Here is a 19039-nt window from a genome sequence, read left to right as displayed (position 1 = left end):
ATTTATTATTGACATATTGAGCTGTTGGTTGCAAATACATCATGAATATGTGGTAGTGCCCCTCCTTTATTCACTTACATCATCCTCATTAATACATAACTTGAGGCTATGAATGAGTATAGAGTAAAGCTCTCACTGAAGAAAATGGTGCAATTATCCTGCCAGGGTGAGCAGAAAGGGCACCATGTGCCTGCGTGTTGTCAATTGTCCGCATCAAGTCTTGTTGGTGTAACTTGGGTGTTCCATGGACGTTCACGGTCATGTTTGTTGTCAAAAGTCAACTCTGTAAAGTGCCATCTTGCATGTATAAAGTGATGTCTCTGTTTGGTGTGGCTCTGTTCTGCTTCCATTGTACATCCCTTACATTTTGCCTGCTAAGATCTTTCTGAGTGTTTTAAAGTAAAGGAAATTATCCCTGCTGTCTTTAAAGTACCTGAGGTGGCCAAGAAAACGGTGGTTGAAGAAAAAGTCCGTGTTCCTGAAGAAAAGAAGGTGCCAGCACCTAAAGGTACCTGCCTCTGCTGATTCTCCCACAGCAGTAAATCCCTGTAAATCACTTTCCACGAAGGAGAGAAAGAGCACTCTTTCCTCAGGACCAGAAGACAGCTGCAAATGGCAGAAATTGCAATTTATATTCTATCCTACAATCTTGCCATTTTTGCTCTCCTCTGGTGGAAAAACATCATAAGTCCAAAGGTCTTTCTCACTTTGGCCATCTTATTAGGCAGTCATGAACACTGGTCCATCAGCTTTTCTTCCCTATGGAGATGACATTGGAATCTCTGTCCTATAGCACTAGAAATAAGTTCTGAATACCAACATAAAGTGCTACTGACCACCAAGAATGAGTTGTCTCTAATAATCATCAACAAGGCAGTTGAGAGACATAGAGTACAGTGGCTTAACATTTTGGACATTCTATTTAATAGATCTCCCCCCCCCCCCCCCGCTTTACTCTTGATATTTTGTACCTAATTATGACATTCTTGAAAATAAGACAAATAAATATCTTTCAAGCACCCGAAGTATCTAAGAAAATCACTCCAGAAGAAAAGGTCCGTGAAGCTGTTCCTAAAAAGCCTGAGGTTCCACCACCTAAAGGTACACACTGATGCTAACCCCAATGTGACATGGCTCTGGCTGTGTTTATTATATAGTGTGAACGAGTGTCCCATCAGATCTTTGTAAATCTTTTTTTAAGAATATCAGATTCTTAATATCCTTTATATGTTAGTAATAGTAATTAGTGGTACTAATATCTTTAAAGTTCCTGAGGTGCCTAAGAAAATTATTCAAGAAGAAAAATTACCTGTTGTTCTTCCTGAAGACACAGAGATATACAGTGAGTTCAAAGAAGCTGATAGTTCTCCTTCATTTTGTCTGTGTTCTGAATCTTCTGTGGCTGTCAACATGGTATTAAAATGCAAATATACTAATATCTTTATAAAAAACATGCATGCTAAAAATGTTTGCTAAAATTAAGACATCTGAGCATCCATCACCCTTAGAAAAGTTATTCTTCATCAATGTGAAAACAAAGTTGTCCTGCACTTATAACACTATCAAATTTTAGAAAAGTCATGTGGCCTTCTAGGATATCTGTTCTATACACAAACATCTCTTAGAATCAATTTACATTTCTCAGACTATGAAGTAACTCATACTAATTATGAGTTACCTTAACTCCATACTAATATTGTAGAGTTTTCAAAATCAAGATGAACCAATGTTACCATTTTTACTCTTCATGTTAATAATTAGGGTTTGGACAGATGCTGCTCAAATGATCATCAATTTATATAAATTTAAAAAACCACTAGGGCCCCAAGAGAAGAAGCAATGCTTTTTTTTCTTTTTTCAAAAATTATAAAATAATTTAAATAGTAAGATAACCTAAGTAATGAAATGTTCTGAGTAGACTCACTATCCTAAATGGTAAACATGCTAATACCCAATATAATCTTCTACTTTATTTTTCAACCTAGAAAGCTCCTGATTAAAACAGATCTTTGGGATTAATGTACACGATCACCTCCTCCTGCCTGTTCTGTCATTAAAACTGGTTATTATTACCAGACAAGGTTCCTTTGTAAATGCTAGAGGAGTCATCTATTCTTCTCATATGCTTTTCTCCCATTTATTTCCTCACTTTAATTTTCCCTTCAAGCATTCTACCATGGAGCTGTAGTCTCCTCTCTTTTCTTTTTAGCTTCTAATCTCTACATTGTTTCTACATATATATGTCATACTATGAAGCCATAAAACAAATTTGATTTTTGAAATGTGCCTAAGTATTTGCTTAGAAATGCAGAGGACCACATGATTCTGATAGGTCAAATACAAAAAGTGGGTTTCCAATATTCAACTCAACAGCATCGCTATTCTTAATGTGCACCCATATGGGAATAGCTTCCCTAAGGTAAACTGGAAAAAAATATATATAGTTCCTGTCTGGTAAATTCCTCAATTTTGTTACCATAATTGTGAAGAAATTCTGAGCATCCTTCATGCTAAAGCTAGGAATGAAACTCCTTGCCGCTCCGCTCATGTTTGTCACTAATTTTTGTGTATTCACCAGTGTGGACTTGGGTGATGAGTGTGTACAATCTGACACATATGTCTTAGTACCATCCTCCATCTATCTTGAAACACTTGTAGTTACACATGCACTAATATCTTTAAAGTTTATGAAGCCTCTGAAGAGACAGTCATAGAAGAAGAGCACGTGACTCATCCTCAGAAGGCAAGACTCAAGGTGGCAAAAGGTATCTAGCACCACTGACTCAGTCTGAATGAAACTGACTTGGGAGCTCTCTTTAGAAACATAATACTTTTCTTTACCTTTCATAATATAATTGCACCTGTGTCTTTCAAGTGCCTGCACCACCTCAAACAGTTGTTACAGAAGAGAAAACATATGTGACCATTCGTAAAACGAGGGAAACCCTGGCACGCAAAGGTATAATTCAACTGCTTCACAAACATAGATGATTATCTTTGGCTTTAAGAGCCTCAAACTACATATTATATAATTCACTGGTTTTTCTTTTACAATATCTAAGTGTAAACCTACTAATATCTTTAAAGAGTCCGAAACAACCCGGGAAGTGTTTCCAGAGCTGAAGTCCTATGAGGCTGTTCCGGAAATTCCTGAACCTGCCCCGCCTGAAGGTACAAACTCTTGTCACGAGATTCTAAACAAGAAAACCTTTCAGTTTAGGTTTGTCAAATGTTCCCTGTTTTATGTGTATTGTCACAAACTCTAAAAATACTAATATCTTTAAAGCATCTCTCTGAGATGCCCAAGACAAGGAATTATCTTGGACTTGCCCCAAACAAGTCAAGACTCGCCAAGACTGTGTGCTACTAGAAGAAAACAAACATTCTAACTTAAAGTCTACTTGCCTGGCTTTCTTCGTGCTTCATGTCATTGCCTTTGCCTCTTCTCAATTATATTTTAAAAAACTAATATCTTTAAAGACCTTGAAATTATCGAAGATATACTTCCAGAGAAGCGACCTCCTGCAATCAAAAGAAGAAAAACTCAGCTTCCAGCAGGTATAAGCTAGGAAAATATCAAGTTTCTTATCTCATTTGTAGTTCTGGCTAACATGTGTGAGCATACTAATCTCTTCAAAACCCTATGGTTGCCAAAGAAATGGATCCCCAAGGATTACACTCAACCAACTGAATATGTACAAGAACCACTTAGAAGGAAGAAAACCCACACATGAAAGAACTTACCGTTTATCTATAAGAACTTCAGAGAAAACATGATATGTTTGATGTTCAAATATGACTCAGATATGTTCTTTAATAGGGAAAATGACTATTACTTATAAAATAAAAGCCAGACTAGCTAGAAACAACAGGAAAGCATTATGACATGTATAACTCTACAACTAAATTGAGCTGGCTTAACTCAAGTGCCTCTAAAGCAGAAATCAGTGACATCCGGTGACAAAGGTTCCGTCATGTGCCTCATGACAGTGCTTCAACTTCCCATAGAGTTAAAAGGCCAGTTTATATTACTGTGCATACTGTTCGTTGTCAGGATTGCGGTCCTATTAAACTCATTGCCCAGACAAGCAAGTTTGACTTGAATCCCATAGAAATAGCTTTACTGAAAACTCAGGACTTGATGTGAAGTTGATTTACCTGTGATATTATCCTAAGGCCAAGGACAAGTCATTCCAGTCCCATGGCCTGTGTTTTTTCAAGCGCTATGCATTTTCTTTACTTCAATTACTTTTAGATAAATCAAAACTCACAAAGTTTCAAAAGCTTTCAGGATCACAACCACTAAGTTTTATGATTTAGGAAATATCCAACTAATTTGACTTTTTTTTCCCTAGCTGGAATTGTTTGCTCATTCTCTCAGAGCCCCTTTAGAGTAGGTATGAGGAAGTTAAAAGCAGAATGAACGAGACTCAATTCCTCTCCTCAGGAGCCCACACCCCCTCATATCCTTGAAGGACTCCAGTAGCAACAGAAACCACCTTGGTTCACTTTGTGGGATTAATGTATCTACTGACCCTTTTAACCTCTGACTCTGTTACTAATATCTTCAAAGCACCAGAAGCTATGAGAGAGATGCTTCCTGAAATGACCACCTTTGAAGAAATTTCTGTAGAGCCAGAAACGCCACCCATCCAAGGTACATGTCAACCACTGAACACATGTGAAAGAAGAAATTACACATCTTCAATACTTAAAACTATTTTTCTAATACTCTACATAACTTCTATATGTAAATATACTAATATCTTCAAGTCAGCTGAAATTCCAGTATGTTCCATCTAGAAAGTATTTGTGACAATTCTGCCAAAACAAAAATCCTATTACAAGCATTCACCCAATAAATAGAGTCTTGTCTCAGGCTCTGTGGGGAATTCCAGATGTCCCTGCCCCACCCAGATGCCAAAATCTGTGGGTTCTCAAGTTCCTTACATAAAACAAGATGAAATTTGCATAATAACTAAAGTAATGTTAAGCACTGACTTTCAAGCCTCCTTGGGTCACTTATGGCCTCAAAGAAGATAACAATATATAAATAGACTCAAACTGTGTTGGTTGGGAACTAATAAAAAAGAAATAATATATGTATGGGTTCAGTGCAGATAGCTTTTCCATCCATGGCTGAACTCAGGAGGCAAAAAGCTGGCTTTTGTTTAAAGTGACTATGTAGAAGAAATGTAAGCCCCTGTTCTTGAGAATCCCACAAATTACTGCATATTAATTTATTGGTGGATGAAGAGGAATAGGGAAGGAAAGAGAAGCAATTTCTAGAAGGTTACAAGCTATTTAACTATAGCTACTATGCCTGTTAATCATTTTTAACTCTGATATGTAAAATACTAATATCTTTTAAGAACCTGAAGGCCTCACTGAAGTGGATGTTGCACAGAGAGCCCCTTCAAAACCCAGAGGAGCTCCCTCAGTTACAGGTACAAGCTCCTGCAAGCCTCAGGAGCTAGTGATAGTAGTTTTTGAACATACTTTCTTCTTCTTGGCAATATTCACAACACTAAACGTAAAACCAACAATTTCTTGAAGTGGTGGACACTTACCAGGAAGCCACAGTTGAGAAGAAAACACTTCGGATTTCTCGCAAAAAGCCTGAGCTTCCTTCAGAAGAAGGTATATCTTTCTGGAAGTGTGAAGGAGAAGGAAATGTCTTCTGCTGTCTACATGTATATTTCTGTTTGTCATAATTTCTGTCCAGCTCCTAAATGTCAAAATATTAATATCTTTAAAGTGCCCGAGGCTCCCAGAGAAGTTGTGGTCAAAAAGAAGGTGCCCCCTCCCCAAGTGCCAGAAGTTGTACCTGTGAAAGGTACATGCTTGACTGTCTCTTTCTAGGGGAGGGTGAGGGGTTTATAGGAAGGCTTGAGACACCTGTGATGTATAAATGTAACTCCTGACTGACTGGGCTGCTTTGACTCAGTGTAAATGTACTAATGTCCTCAAAGAACTCAATCTCCTAAGGAAGCACGCACGCACGCGCCACCAAAAGGAAGTCAGCAGTGCAAAGCCCAAGCAAGGTGCCAGCCATTCCCAGTGTCTGTTAACACTGAAAGGGTTCCGGGGATCGTTCCTTTGGCTTAAATACTGTTCCTGTGTGTCTACTGATATTTGTGCTTTCCACCTTTCAAACGTACTAATCTCTTTGAAGTGCCTGGGACTCCTAAAGAGGTTGTCTCTGAAAGGAAATTGCTTGAGGAACCACCTAAAAAGCCAGCAGTCCGGCCAGTCACAGGTACTCCTCAATGACCTGTGGCTTTCTAGGACCTAAGTCTGCTCTTGAAAAGATTTCATTCTGCTGGTCTTCATAAATCTTAGACAGAATCTCACTAATCTCTTTGAAGTGCCTGAGGAGCCCAAAGAGGTCATCCCAGAAAAGAAAGTGTCCACAGTGCCTCCTAAAAAGCCAGCAGCCCCACCTGCCAAAGGTACTTGTCCCTGGCCTTAGGTTTCACAGTATCTTGTTCTTCATTCTGCCAGTCAGACACCCTAATGTAGTTTTACTAATCTCTTTTAAGTGCCTGAGGCACCTGAAGAGGTCTTCCCTGAAGAGGAAGAGCCCCTGGTGTCCCCACAAGAGCCAGAAGCCCCACCTGCCAAAGGTATTTCTCACAGACTTTGGGGTTTAAGAGATTTTACTCTTGCTCTCTTGAAAAAAATTTTGGCCTTCTACTCTTCTAAGCCTAAGTCGACTTTCACTGATCTCTTTGAAGTGCCAGAGGCCCCCAAAGAAGTTGTTCCTGAAAAGAAAGTGTCCACAGTGCCTCCCAAAAAGCCAGAAGTCCCACCTGCCAAAGGTACTTGTCACTGGCCTGAGGCTTCTTAAGACAAAGCTCTTCACTCCAGAAAATATTTTGTCCTGGTGTTGTCATGTGTCTTAGATGTGCTCACTAATCTCTTTCAAGTGCCAGAGGCACCCAAGGAAGTTGTCCCTGAGAAGAAAGTGCCAGTGGCACCTAAGAAAAAGCCAGAGGCCCCACCTGTGAAAGGTATTTGTTCTTGACTTAGGCATGGTAGCATCTAAGTCTTCCCTCTTGAAAAAATCTGTCCCGGGGCCATCACTGGTCCTAAGGATAATTTTACTAATCTCTTTCAAGTGCCGGAGGTACCCAAGAAAGTTGTCCCTGAGAAGAAAGAGCCAGCAGCAGCTCCTAAAAGGCCTGAAGCCCCAGCTGCTGAAGGTAGCCGCCCTTATGTTACTGAGCTTGGTAGTGTCCGCTTGTGTCTACTCTGTCTAATCACAAAACTACTAATATCTTTAAAGTACCTGAGGTGCCAAAGGCAGCTGTTCCCCAAAAGAAGATCCCTGAGGCTGCTTCCCCCAAACCAGAAAGTCCTCCCCTTGAAGGTATGGTCAGACCACACTAAGAAGAAATTAAATATCCATTTTAACCAAAATGTTACATATATAGGTAAATGTGTACATATATTATGTAAATGTGTTAGTGCATAAGTAAAAAAAAAAAAGTCAAGACTATCCAAAAATGACTTCTATGATCATCTGGTATAGATATCAATTGATTTCACTTTTTCTAAACACAAATTACACATTATCTTTGAAGTGCCTGAAGTACCACCCAAGGAAGTCACTCCTGAAAAGAAAGTTCCAGTTGCACCTCCCAAGAAGCCGGAAGTTCCGCCTCCCAAAGGTATGTGTCCTTATATGCTGTTGGCCACCTGGATCAGGGGCTGAGGGGAAATGTGTTCAAGTGTCTGTCCACTGGCTTCATTAAGTGTATTAGTTTGAATAAATATTTCACTAGAGTGCCCTTTATAGTTTTAACTATAGTTCTAACTATAATGTCTTCAAAGTTCCTCATGCTTCTAACGAAGTTGTGCCTGAAAAGAAGGTATCTGTGTCCCAAACCCCTCAGGTCTCTCCAGCAAAGGTCTTTTACTTTCTTCTCCTATCCTAAGTTGGGGGCGGAAAACATACATTGTATGCCTTGTATTCTCACAATTCTTCATAATTCCTGAAACTACTAATATCTTTCAAGTACCTGAAGCCCCTCAAGCAGCTGTCCCTGAAGAGAAAGCCCCCACGGCACTGCCCAAAAAGGCGGAAGCTGCCCCTCTTCCAGGTACTTGTCAGCTGACCTGGCCTTCAGAGAGATCTTCCTCCCATTCTTGAAAGTCAGTGTAGACCATTGTCGCCTCTAACCTAAATGATAAAACTACTAATATCTTTTAAGTGCCCGAAGTCCAAGGAACTGTCCCTGAAAAGACAAGACCAGCGGCCCCTCCTAAAAAGCCAGAAGCCACAACTGTCCCAGGTACACGTCAGCTGAGCTAATCTTCAGAAGAAATCTCTCTCCCATTCTTGAAAGCAAATGTGTGTGTATATTGCTGTCAATTAACTAAATATAAAACTACTAATATCTTTAAAGTTCCCAAAGTTCAAGAAACTGTCCCTGAAAAGACAAGACCGACGGCCCCTAAAAAGCCAGAAGCTGCAACTGTCCCAGGTACATGTCACACAGACCTTCAGAAGAAATCTCTCTGCTATGCTTGAATACAAACATAGACCATTGTTCTTTATTAACATAAATATAAAACTACTAATATCTTTTAAGTGCCTGAAGTCCAAGAAACTGTCCCTGAAAAGACAAGACCAGCGGCCCCTCCTAAAAAGCCAGAAGCCACAACTGTCCCAGGTACATGTCAGTTGAACTAAACTTCAGAAGAAATCTCTCTTCCATTCTTGAAAACAAACATAGACCATTGTTTTTTATTAACTTAAGTGTAATACTACTAATATCTTTTAAGTGCCTGAAGTCCAAGAAACTGTCCCAGAAAAGACAAGACCTCCTAAAAGGCCAGAAGCCACACCGGTGCCAGGTACATGTCAGATAAATGAGACTTCAGAAGAAATATCTCTTCCATTCGTAAAGACAAATATAACCCACTGCTCTTTATTAATTAAGTGTAAAACTACTAATATCTTTTAAGTGCCTGAAATCCAAGAAAGTGTCTCAGAAAAGACAAGACCAGTGAGACCGTCTAAGAAGCCAGAAGCCACAACTGTCCCAGGTACTTGTCACCCAGACCTTCTTCAGAAGAAATCTCCCATCTATGCTTAAAAGACAATATAGATCAATGTCTCCACTAACCTAGTAATAAACTACTAATATCTTTTAAGTGCCTGAAGTCCAAGAAATTGTCCCAGAAAAGACAAGACCAGCATCACCTCCTAAAAAGCCAGAAGCCACAACTGTCCCAGGTACATGTCAGCTGAGCTAATCTTCAGAAGAAATCTCTCTCCCATTCTTGAATGTGTGCATTGCTGTTAACTAAATATAAAACTACTAATATCTTTTAAGTGCCTAAAGTCCAAGAAATTGTCCCTGAAAAGACAAGACCAGTGGCCCCTCCTAAAAAGCCAGAAGCCACAACTGTCCCAGGTACATATCACACAGACTTTCTTCAGAAGAAATACTTTGTTTGCTCTTGAGAAACTTTAGTTCCTAACTTCAGTCCACAACTACTACTACCTTTTAAGTGCCTGAAACTCATCAAGCAATTGTCCCAGAAAAGAAAGCCCCCGTGGCCCCACCCAAAAATGTTGAAGCCCCACCTATCACAGGTATTTTTAAATTGTCTTTTTGTTCTTCAGAATGAACAACTTGTATTCCTGAAAACATTTATAGTGCACTTACCTCATTGCCCAAAATGAAAAGAAAAACCAACCAACCAAACAAACAAGCAAACAAAAAACCCAAACAGAATACTAGTCTTTTTAACTACCAGAAACTGTCCCTGAAAAGAAAATAGTTAGTTATACCTCCTAGGAAGCCAGCAGCCCTACCAGTCACAGGTACTTGACAGTGACCCACATTTTCAGAAACAGTAATTCTGCAGCTCCTGGAAAAACAGTGTGCTCTTTAGTCTCCATAAGACCTTAGTATAATACCCCTAATCTCTTTGAAGCGCCTGAGGAGCCCAAAGAGGTCATCCCAGAAAAGAAAGTGTCCACAGTGCCTCCTAAAAAGCCAGCAGCCCCACCTGCCAAAGGTACTTGTCCCTGGCCTTAGGTTTCACAGTATCTTGTTCTTCATTCTGCCAGTCAGACACCCTAATGTAGTTTTACTAATCTCTTTTAAGTGCCTGAGGCACCTGAAGAGGTCTTCCCTGAAGAGGAAGAGCCCCTGGTGTCCCCACAAGAGCCAGAAGCCCCACCTGCCAAAGGTATTTCTCACAGACTTTAGGGTTTAAGAGATTTTACTCTTGCTCTCTTGAAAAAATTTTGGCCTTCTACTCTTCTAAGCCTAAGTCGACTTTCACTGATCTCTTTGAAGTGCCAGAGGCCCCCAAAGAAGTTGTTCCTGAAAAGAAAGTGTCCACAGTGCCTCCCAAAAAGCCAGAAGTCCCACCTGCCAAAGGTACTTGTCACTGGCCTGAGGCGTCTTAAGACAAAGCTCTTCTACTCCAGAAAATATTTTGTCCTGGTGTTGTCATGTGTCTTAGATGTGCTCACTAATCTCTTTCAAGTGCCGGAGGCACCCAAGGAAGTTGTCCCTGAGAAGAAAGTGCCAGTGGCACCTAAGAAAAAGCCAGAGGCCCCACCTGTGAAAGGTATTTGTTCTTGACTTAGGCATGGTAGCATCTAAGTCTTCCCTCTTGAAAAAATCTGTCCCAGGGGCCATCACTGGTCCTAAGGATAATTTTACTAATCTCTTTCAAGTGCCGGAGGTACCCAAGAAAGTTGTCCCTGAGAAGAAAGAGCCAGCAGCAGCTCCTAAAAGGCCCGAAGCCCCAGCTGCTGAAGGTAGCCGCCCTTATGTTACTGAGCTTGGTAGTGTCCGCTTGTGTCTACTCTGTCTAATCACAAAACTACTAATATCTTTAAAGTACCTGAGGTGCCAAAGGCAGCTGTTCCCCAAAAGAAGATCCCTGAGGCTGCTCCCCCCAAACCAGAAAGTCCTCCCCCTGAAGGTAATAATGAAACCATTCAAACTGTTATCTTTGAAAAGATGAAATGTCTCTGCATTGTCAGTCTTCTTTTGCTAAATGCGTTACATGTCAGTCAAGCCTACAACTAACAGGGGGCTACTTCCTGTCCTTAAAGTGTATGAGGAACCTGAAGAGGAGATTGCCCCAGAAGAGCCTCCAGAGGAGGCTGTGGAAGAACCAGCACCAGCTCCCACTCCAAAAGGTACTTGGCAAGCCTGCTGGAGGGCATAGACCTGTCTTTACCCTTCTGGTCCTCAGTGCTGGGCTGGTTGGGCTGTCTTTCTTCTGTTTGTCTTTGCTGCTTCTAAAGCATAAACTCTCCTACCTTTAGTGACAGTGCCACCCAAGAAGCCTGTCCCTGAGAAGAAAGCGCCCCCTGCTGTTGTCAAGAAACCCGCACCCCCACCAGCGAAAGGTATTTTCGCTACTGCTAGCTTCTTGCAGACCAGTGTGTGTCTCTGAAATGTCATCTTCCAAAACTGTTCTTGACGATTTCCACATCATTGAAAGTACAAGTTAAAACCTACTAATATCTTTTTAAAGCACCTGAAGTGCCGAAGGAAGCGCCCCCTGAAAAGAAAGTGCCGTCTGTGGTTCCCCAAAAGCCAGAGGCCCCCCCTGCTAAAGGTACTTGTAGAGGTGGATTACCGGATAGAGGCCAAAATGGTCTCCAGTTCTTAATCAGTGTTTTGTTGTGTGTATGTGATGATGACCAGGGCCGCTTGTTTACTATGTTAAAATACTAATATCTTTAAAGTGCCAGAAGTTCCGAAAGAAGTTGTCCCAGAAAAGAAAGTGGCTGTTCCCAAAAAGCCAGAAGTCCCGGCAGCCAAAGGTACATGTCAGTAATCAGACTCTTCAGAAAGGTGCTCTGTCTTGGTCCCCAGTGTTTTCGATGTCAAACTCTTGGTCAGTCTTCTCATTACCACATGTGTTTAGATGTGTTTCTGGGACTTTAGAGCTTACAGGATATTTTAAAAACATGACCACTTTAAAAAAAAAAAAGGTGAGTGTCTTTGTTCACCAACACCGAAGAGTTTTGCAGTCACCATTCTGTAATACTTTATAGCCCCCATTTTGCCACACATTAGATGGAGATCCAAGAACTCACCTGCCAATTTCCTCCTTGGATCTAGCTCTCCCTGGGTTATTTGGGCAAAATGTGATGTCAACATAACATAAATGTCTTGCGCTTCTCGACTACCCAAAAGTAAAACTAACTACTATCTTTAAAGTACCAGAGGTGCCAAAGAAACCTGTCGTTGAAGAGAAACCAGCCGTTCCTGTTGCCAAGAAAGTGGAGTCTCCTCCTGCAGAAGGTACACACGGGGCCATTGCTCAGCTTGTCATCGGTGACTATTTGTGATTCAGGCTTCATTTATCTTCTTGACTCTCCTCTCATTCTCTCTTCCTTGGTCCTGTTCTTCCTTTTTATTATCTACATTAGCTCTGACCTCAAATGGTCAGTCAGCAATGGCTTCGGGAAAGTCACAGGTTTCAGTCACTGTGACCTGTCCTGAGCAAAGCTTCTCCGATGGACAGTAAAGAATGAGATGGGAACATTGATGGGTCTGAATGACATTAAAAAGCCAGGGCTTTTCCAAGCATTCAGATCAGTACACACAGAAGTCAGGCAACTGGGACAAATGTCATCTTAATAAAAAATCACAGCAAAGGAAGAATTCAAGATGATTTCTTTGGGTGTTTTCTGTGCTTTCTAATTATGTCTCACACACTGAAGTACAATTGACTAATATCTTTAAAGTTTATGAAGAACCTGAAGAAGTCACTGCGGAGGAGGAGGAGCCAGTCCCTGCTGTAGAAGAGGAAGAATACGAAGCTCCACCTGCACCTGCACCTGCACCTGCACCTGCACCTGCACCTGCACCTGCACCTGCACCTGCACCTGCACCAGGTATCTGTCAGGGTCTGCTGCATAGTCAGGAAAGTGCGGTTACTTGGGTTTTGTGTGGATTACATACCATATGGCACTATCCATCTTCTACCTTCTTTATGAAATTTGCTACTACTGGCAAATCAAAGCAAAACATTATTTTCACTTGGAAAACCTACAGAATTTTAAAAGCTACCTACCTACCAAAATCTACAATCTACCTACATGTAAAAATGCATTTTTAAAAATGAGTTTATTACTTGCTTTGCACTTGCAATACCTGATTCTAAGAGAAATTCCTATTCTTCAAGTGCCTGAAGAGCCTAAGAAGGTTGTCCCAGAGAAGAAATACCCTGTCATCAAAAAACCAGAAGCTCCACCTCCGAAAGGTACTTCTGTTAAAATACATGATTATGTAATTTCTATGTTTTTTTAAAATGCACAGTTCATTGTGTATCATGCTGTACTGTGTCTATTTGTTAAATGTCATCTATATGTTACAGTGCTGTACAGACTTGCAGAGCTAATGTGAATATCTTATACTTTTTATATTAAACGCTACTAATATCTTTAAAGTACCCGAGGTGCCAAAGAAAGTTGTGCCCGTGAAGAAAGTTCCAGTCGTTAAGAAGCCAGAACCAGCGGAAGCGGAAGGTATTCATACCATCCTCTGACACATCATTTTTAGAAGCTTAGTCTAGAAGTGGGATCCAGTAAGAGCCCTTTTACTTATGACAAACCAAGGACAGAACTGCGCCCACTTGCTTCCACTAACTCTAACACTACTCCATTAATTACAGATAATTTTACTCCTAAAATGTTCTCAAATTATCTCTCTAAAACATTACTAATATCTTCAAAGTCCCCGAGGTGCCGAAGAAACTCGTTCCAGTCAAGAAAGAACCTGTGCCTGTTACCAAAAAACCAGAAGTCCTGCCAGCAAAAGGTATCTGTCGGGAAGAAGCATACATCTCCAACCACTAAGCAGTTGATGACAATTCTTAGAACAAAAAAGATGGAGCTCATGTAAAAATGCATTTCATAGAAATGATGACAGCAAAGAGAGACCAACAACATGGAGAATCTGACCCTTGTGTTGATACAGTCCATGGTTGCAGAGCTAGGAAGGACATCAGCAGCTCAGTCCACCATATTGGGTTGATTATTGCTCTCGAGATGTTTTAGAACATGTAAAACATGTCCCCATCTTTCAGTAACTTAAATATGGTGGGAGAATGGGAAGACTGGACAACTCTATAGATCAGAAGTGACAACATTCCAAACAGTACGAGTCACAGAAACACAGACCAAGCAAAGATTCAGGCAGAGCCCATAGAAAGCTATAAGGAAGAAATGGTTTTTATTTTGATAGATTATTTTATATACAGAAATTAGAAAAAAGTGGGGGATATATTGAAAGATCCAAAGGCAGAAGGATCTAAAAGTTTAAGGGCTCTCAGATAAAGTGTAATTTGGGTACATATTTGTAGACCATCTTGAAAGATAACACCAGATAGAAAGGCGATTTTTGCTGGAATACAATTTTCTCATTTTGTACGCATCTGCAGCAGGCTTCAAAGGCTTTGCTGAATATAAATGAGTAGACTTGTACTACGAAAAAGAGCTACCCACAGAGCTAAGAAAACAAGATCATTGTAGGAGCTGAGGTTAAGTGACCAAGAGAATAATTCACCAGATTCCGGGCTGTTGTTAGAAAGAAATGGTGGACAGATTCTTTATTTTCCAGATATGGAAGTTAGCAGTACACGCGAGAATAGTGCCAAGGTCACAGATATCAATCTTGAGGTCATTTGCATTGAAAAAGAATTACATTTGCAGGGCTGTTTACCCAGACAAGATAAAGCAAGTATTTTCTCATGTGTCGAAATTAGTCTAGTAAGGAATATCTATGCGTAAAATCATAGGAAGACGCAAATAAACAAGAAAGACTGTGAATGCACACTCACATGACCGAAAGACTGCCACGACTCAGAAACCATTTTCCCTTGACATCTTCTAAGATCAAGTTCCTAGCTCTCTACACTGTGTTCTTTGCCAGCTTTTTGGAAAAATCTTTGTTCATCTTCTAAGTTCTTAATGATAAACAAAATTAATGTCTTTAAAGTACCAGAAGCACCCAAGAAAATTACCCCAGAAAAGAAAGAACCTGTTCCTGTGCCTGAAGAGCCAGAGGCACCTCCTGCCCCAGGTATATGGTGCTCTTTACATCTTGGGAAGATGACAACAGCTTCATCTTTTTGCCTTAGTTAATGGTGGATCTTGTATATTTATCTGTCGTCAGCCACATTTGTTGACACTATTGGTATTTTAAGATAGCTGAATAATGTGTTGTAGGATATAACATAGTGGTTATAGGGTTCTAGTATGAATTACAGCCTAAAACACTGTAACTGTTTTTAAGTGGAAGAGACTCCTGAGGAGATAATCTATGAAGAGAAAGCAACCATTTCCATTGGTAGAAAAGAGACGCCCCCTGTTGAAGGTATACACATATATAAACGTCTGTCTTTCACATCCTGGGAACTTTTCTTAATGATGCAAAGAAACCTGTAGGATGACATTAATGTTTAAATCGTAAACAGGAGCATCCCTGCACATGTCTGACTACCTTTTTTGGTCAGTTAGTTTGGTTAGTGTCTAGATGAAAACTAACAATCCTAAAGTTCAGCTTACTGACGCAGAGTTTGAGAAATGACTTTGGATCCCCAACTGATTGCCAGTCGGGAGTTTCAAGTCAGCTCATCTACCATCAACATAATACCAGACTGGTCATGAACAGAAAGTTCAAGTGTAAGAAAATTAACATCTGGAGGCTGGGATGTAGCTCAGTAGTAAGAATGATTCCCCATCATAAGTAAAACCCTAAGCTACTGGCACCTGCCTTCAATCCCAGCATTCAAAAGGGAGGGGCAGGTGAGTCTCTGTTAGTTGGAGGTCAGCCTGATCTACCTGGTAAGACCTGGTCTTTAAAAAAAAAAAAAAGGAAAGGAGAGAGGAGGAGGGAGAGGAAGGGAGGGGAGGGGATGGGATGGGAGGGGACGGACGGGATGGGAGGGGACAGGAGGGGAGGAGAGGAGAGGAGAGGAGAGGAGAGGAGAGACAGACACTGGCTCAATGCCCAACACCACCAATAGAAAAAGAAAATGGAAATCTCCCCTCTTTTGCAGCAATCACTTTGCATGGGTTGTATGTTTTGTTTTGTGACTCTCTGCATTTATGTTAATTTTTTGTGTGTCTGTGTGAACACCTTTGTGTTACGATCTTATATCCTTTGTTAACATTCTTTAAAGAACGTGAAATTGAAAAGTTTATTCAACCTGAAGAACCAGAACTGGAAGCACAGCCGGAAGAAATCCCAGTACAAGGTACCCAGTTAGCTGGACTTAAATCTTCATCATCAGACTTGTTTCTTCTTCATCTTCTTCTTCTTGACGTGTATATGACTTGTGTTGTCCTATATGTATAGTAAGTCTTCCCATCTGTATGTAAGAAATTCTTTGTGTGTGCATCTCTTCTTATGTTGTCTGTTATATGTCTTCAATCTAGTGTAAATGTAGTTCATCTGTATGTTTTTGTTAATTTCTTGTTATATATGTCATCACCTATGTATACAATGTTATTTTGTGTTTTATGTAAAAAATATACTTTTTATGTTATACATATGTTTCAATCACATATACTGTATATACACATTCTAATTAACATTTGCTTGAACTAACCCTCTTTCTAATACTCTTTCAAGAACCTGAACCTGAAAAGAAGGTTATCATCGAGAAACCAAAACTCAAACCAAGACCCCCAGCACCTGCTCCTTCTCCACCTAAGGAAGATGTGAAGGAGAAAATATTCCAACTTAAAGGTACAAAGTGCCACCTCCGTTGCCTTGGTAACCTGCTTCAAATGTCTGTGGAAATGCTGTTTTCAAGCAATGCATCATGGCTGGGAGTGCCTGTGCTCAGTTGGCCATGCTGTGGGAGCTGTAGAGATGTCTTTACACTGCCCCTGGGGCCCTGGGCATGTTCTGAAGCCATGCCTGCTGCCCCAGTGTCAGACATCCCGCAAGCCGCATCCTTGGCATCTGAATGCAGGGGGTACCTGACTAACTTTCCTTGTGGAATGGGGAGGAAGGCTTTTTATTTCAAAGCCTGATTGCTATGCATATCTTGGTCATAAGCATGTGGAATGTCTAAGGAGCTTTGAAAGATATTTTTAACATTACAGTGAATAAGTTTATGTAGAAATCAAAACTTGGTTCTTAAGTAACTGCATGCTCTTTGAAATTTAAGTAGCATCGTTGTGCTATCCAATAGCTGGTGTGTACATAGACCATGAAAAGTATGAGCGCCTCATTACTGCTGCTCTCCCGCCTTTATTTTAAGCCTAATAGAAAGCCAGTCATGGTCTATATGGTCCTCAGGGTAGCTGGGACATGTGTTCTTAACACATTTGATATATAGCACCTCTTTATCGCAGTTCATTCTTTCTGCATTAGTTTCCTTTGAATCAAGACACTATTCTTTAATATCTTGAATCTCAAAGGCTCATTTTCTGATCATATGTTTTATGTGATATACATGCAATGATTTTATTTTTTTTAAATATTTTTATTTTCAAAGCTATCTTGTTTTCAGTGTTATGTTTCCCAATCTGAAATGCTCAGGTATAATCTTATATAAGGAATTCTCATAAGTGTTTATACATGCACAGAGTCAGACTCTTCTAGAGATACTTAGGGTGATTCTTGCCCTGTTCAAACCTTCTTGGATTTTTTTTCCTTCTTGGGTTTTAAGTGAAAAAGGAAACAGGCTCCGCTGAATGTTGATTGATGCATTGTGGACACACATATTTGAAATACAGGACCCATGGTGTAAAATGTGCTCTGTGAAGATTAGAAATCTTTTTCTTTCTTGACTGGTCATTATATACAATCCAACCATGGAACAAAACTGCACTTTATTCCCCTGCCTTGTGGCTTCTGAATGTTCTTTAGTGGCTGTTCTTGGCTGTTATTAATGCTTTCTGGTTATAAGAGAAGCTTGGCTTTGATTCTTGTGGTTAAGGAATAATAATTGTTTGCTTCAGATTTAGTATACAAATAATGAAACTATATGCTTTAAAATTCTTTAAAGCTGTTTCAAAGAAGAAAGTTCCTGAAAAACCCGAGGTTGTGGAAAAAGTGGAGCCTGCACCACTAAAAGGTATCTCACAGGCTGGCTGAGCCACGTGCAAGGTCTCACGGTCGTCTCTCCGTCTGACTCCATGCCATCTGACTCCATGCTCTCTTTGTGCCGCGAACAAACATAGGGCGTTCTTTCAACTCCCCCTCTTTCTCTTAATGATGGGGAAGTAGAATAGTTTCATTCATTTCTTGTACTTCCGTGGCTTTGGTGGTCCCAGCTCACAAGCATTGGTGCTTCCTATGTCTCCCATCGATTTCATATATCATATGGACGTATACTGTTGATCTATGTCTTACATTTCCATGTCTACTTACATTTTTTTAGCTAAATAATAGCAAACTCTACTAGTTACATGAAATTGATATCAGGAGACATCTTAGGTCAAAATGCTGAACAGTAGTAAGCTTTTGGGGGTTTGCTTGGACATCAGCATTTTCATCTGTGTGAAAAATGTTGCAAATCATTTTCTCCCGGGTATGCCAGGGCGAAACTATTGGACAATTACTGGGGATTCCCATTGCCTCTGACTTCTGCCTGCTTTCTTCTCACTAACTTGAGGCAGCTTTGCAGGTGCCCAGAGTTTTAGGGAAATACCATCATTGTAGGTTGTTTTTCAAAGCAATTTTCCTTTGAATGGCTTTTTCCCTATCTAATTAACCTATACAGACAAATAAGATCATATAAATCTAGAAAATATCAGTTCAGAATAAATAATGTCTCTAATAAGTTCAGTGGATGTCAGAGCTCTGCTACAGTAATCATATAACCCAGTCCAAAATTTTATAATAATCACCCATATGAACATATATTTCATGATTCATAAAAGGGAGTTTCTAAATAATCTTGGTCAATTAAACTATAAAGGGATTAAATTTAGAAATTATTAAGGATTAAATTAGTATGTATTAATATAAAGTTTTTTAAGAACAATAGCCACAATAATGTCTGAGTTTCAAAAATCAACATCTTA

At 40.1% G+C, this 19039-nt stretch overlaps 1 protein-coding gene across 5 annotated transcripts in view; it reads left to right on the top strand.

The window, feature by feature from the left end:
- Ttn (titin) overlaps window positions 1-19039 on the top strand; it is a 269529-nt gene that overhangs the window by 133933 nt on the left and 116557 nt on the right. For 2 of the 5 annotated variants that reach the window (XM_052182767.1, XM_052182765.1), the window contains 17 exons: window positions 431-492; window positions 5797-5829; window positions 6380-6452; window positions 6930-7013; window positions 7289-7372; window positions 10320-10403; window positions 10513-10596; window positions 10873-10956; window positions 11090-11176; window positions 11306-11389; window positions 11518-11601; window positions 11732-11809; window positions 12210-12293; window positions 12740-12830; window positions 13178-13257; window positions 16632-16748; window positions 18019-18087. The exons of 2 other annotated variants lie outside the window; for them this stretch is intronic. In XM_052182767.1, coding sequence (XP_052038727.1) covers window positions 431-492; window positions 5797-5829; window positions 6380-6452; window positions 6930-7013; window positions 7289-7372; window positions 10320-10403; window positions 10513-10596; window positions 10873-10956; window positions 11090-11176; window positions 11306-11389; window positions 11518-11601; window positions 11732-11809; window positions 12210-12293; window positions 12740-12830; window positions 13178-13257; window positions 16632-16748; window positions 18019-18087 — 1362 coding nt within the window. Of the gene's footprint in view, window positions 1-430; window positions 509-5796; window positions 5830-6379; window positions 6453-6755; window positions 6822-6929; window positions 7014-7288; window positions 7373-10319; window positions 10404-10512; window positions 10597-10872; window positions 10957-11089; window positions 11177-11305; window positions 11390-11517; window positions 11602-11731; window positions 11810-12209; window positions 12294-12739; window positions 12834-13177; window positions 13258-16631; window positions 16749-18018; window positions 18088-19039 lie in introns of all 5 variants that reach the window. One more of the 5 variants, XM_052182766.1, reaches the window with a different exon arrangement.

This window comes from Apodemus sylvaticus, chromosome 5 (assembly GCF_947179515.1).
Source record: "Apodemus sylvaticus chromosome 5, mApoSyl1.1, whole genome shotgun sequence".
Taxonomy (NCBI): domain Eukaryota; kingdom Metazoa; phylum Chordata; class Mammalia; order Rodentia; family Muridae; genus Apodemus; species Apodemus sylvaticus.
The sequence above is the reverse complement of the archived record's forward strand: the minus strand, read 5'-3'. Positions and strand labels throughout refer to the sequence as shown.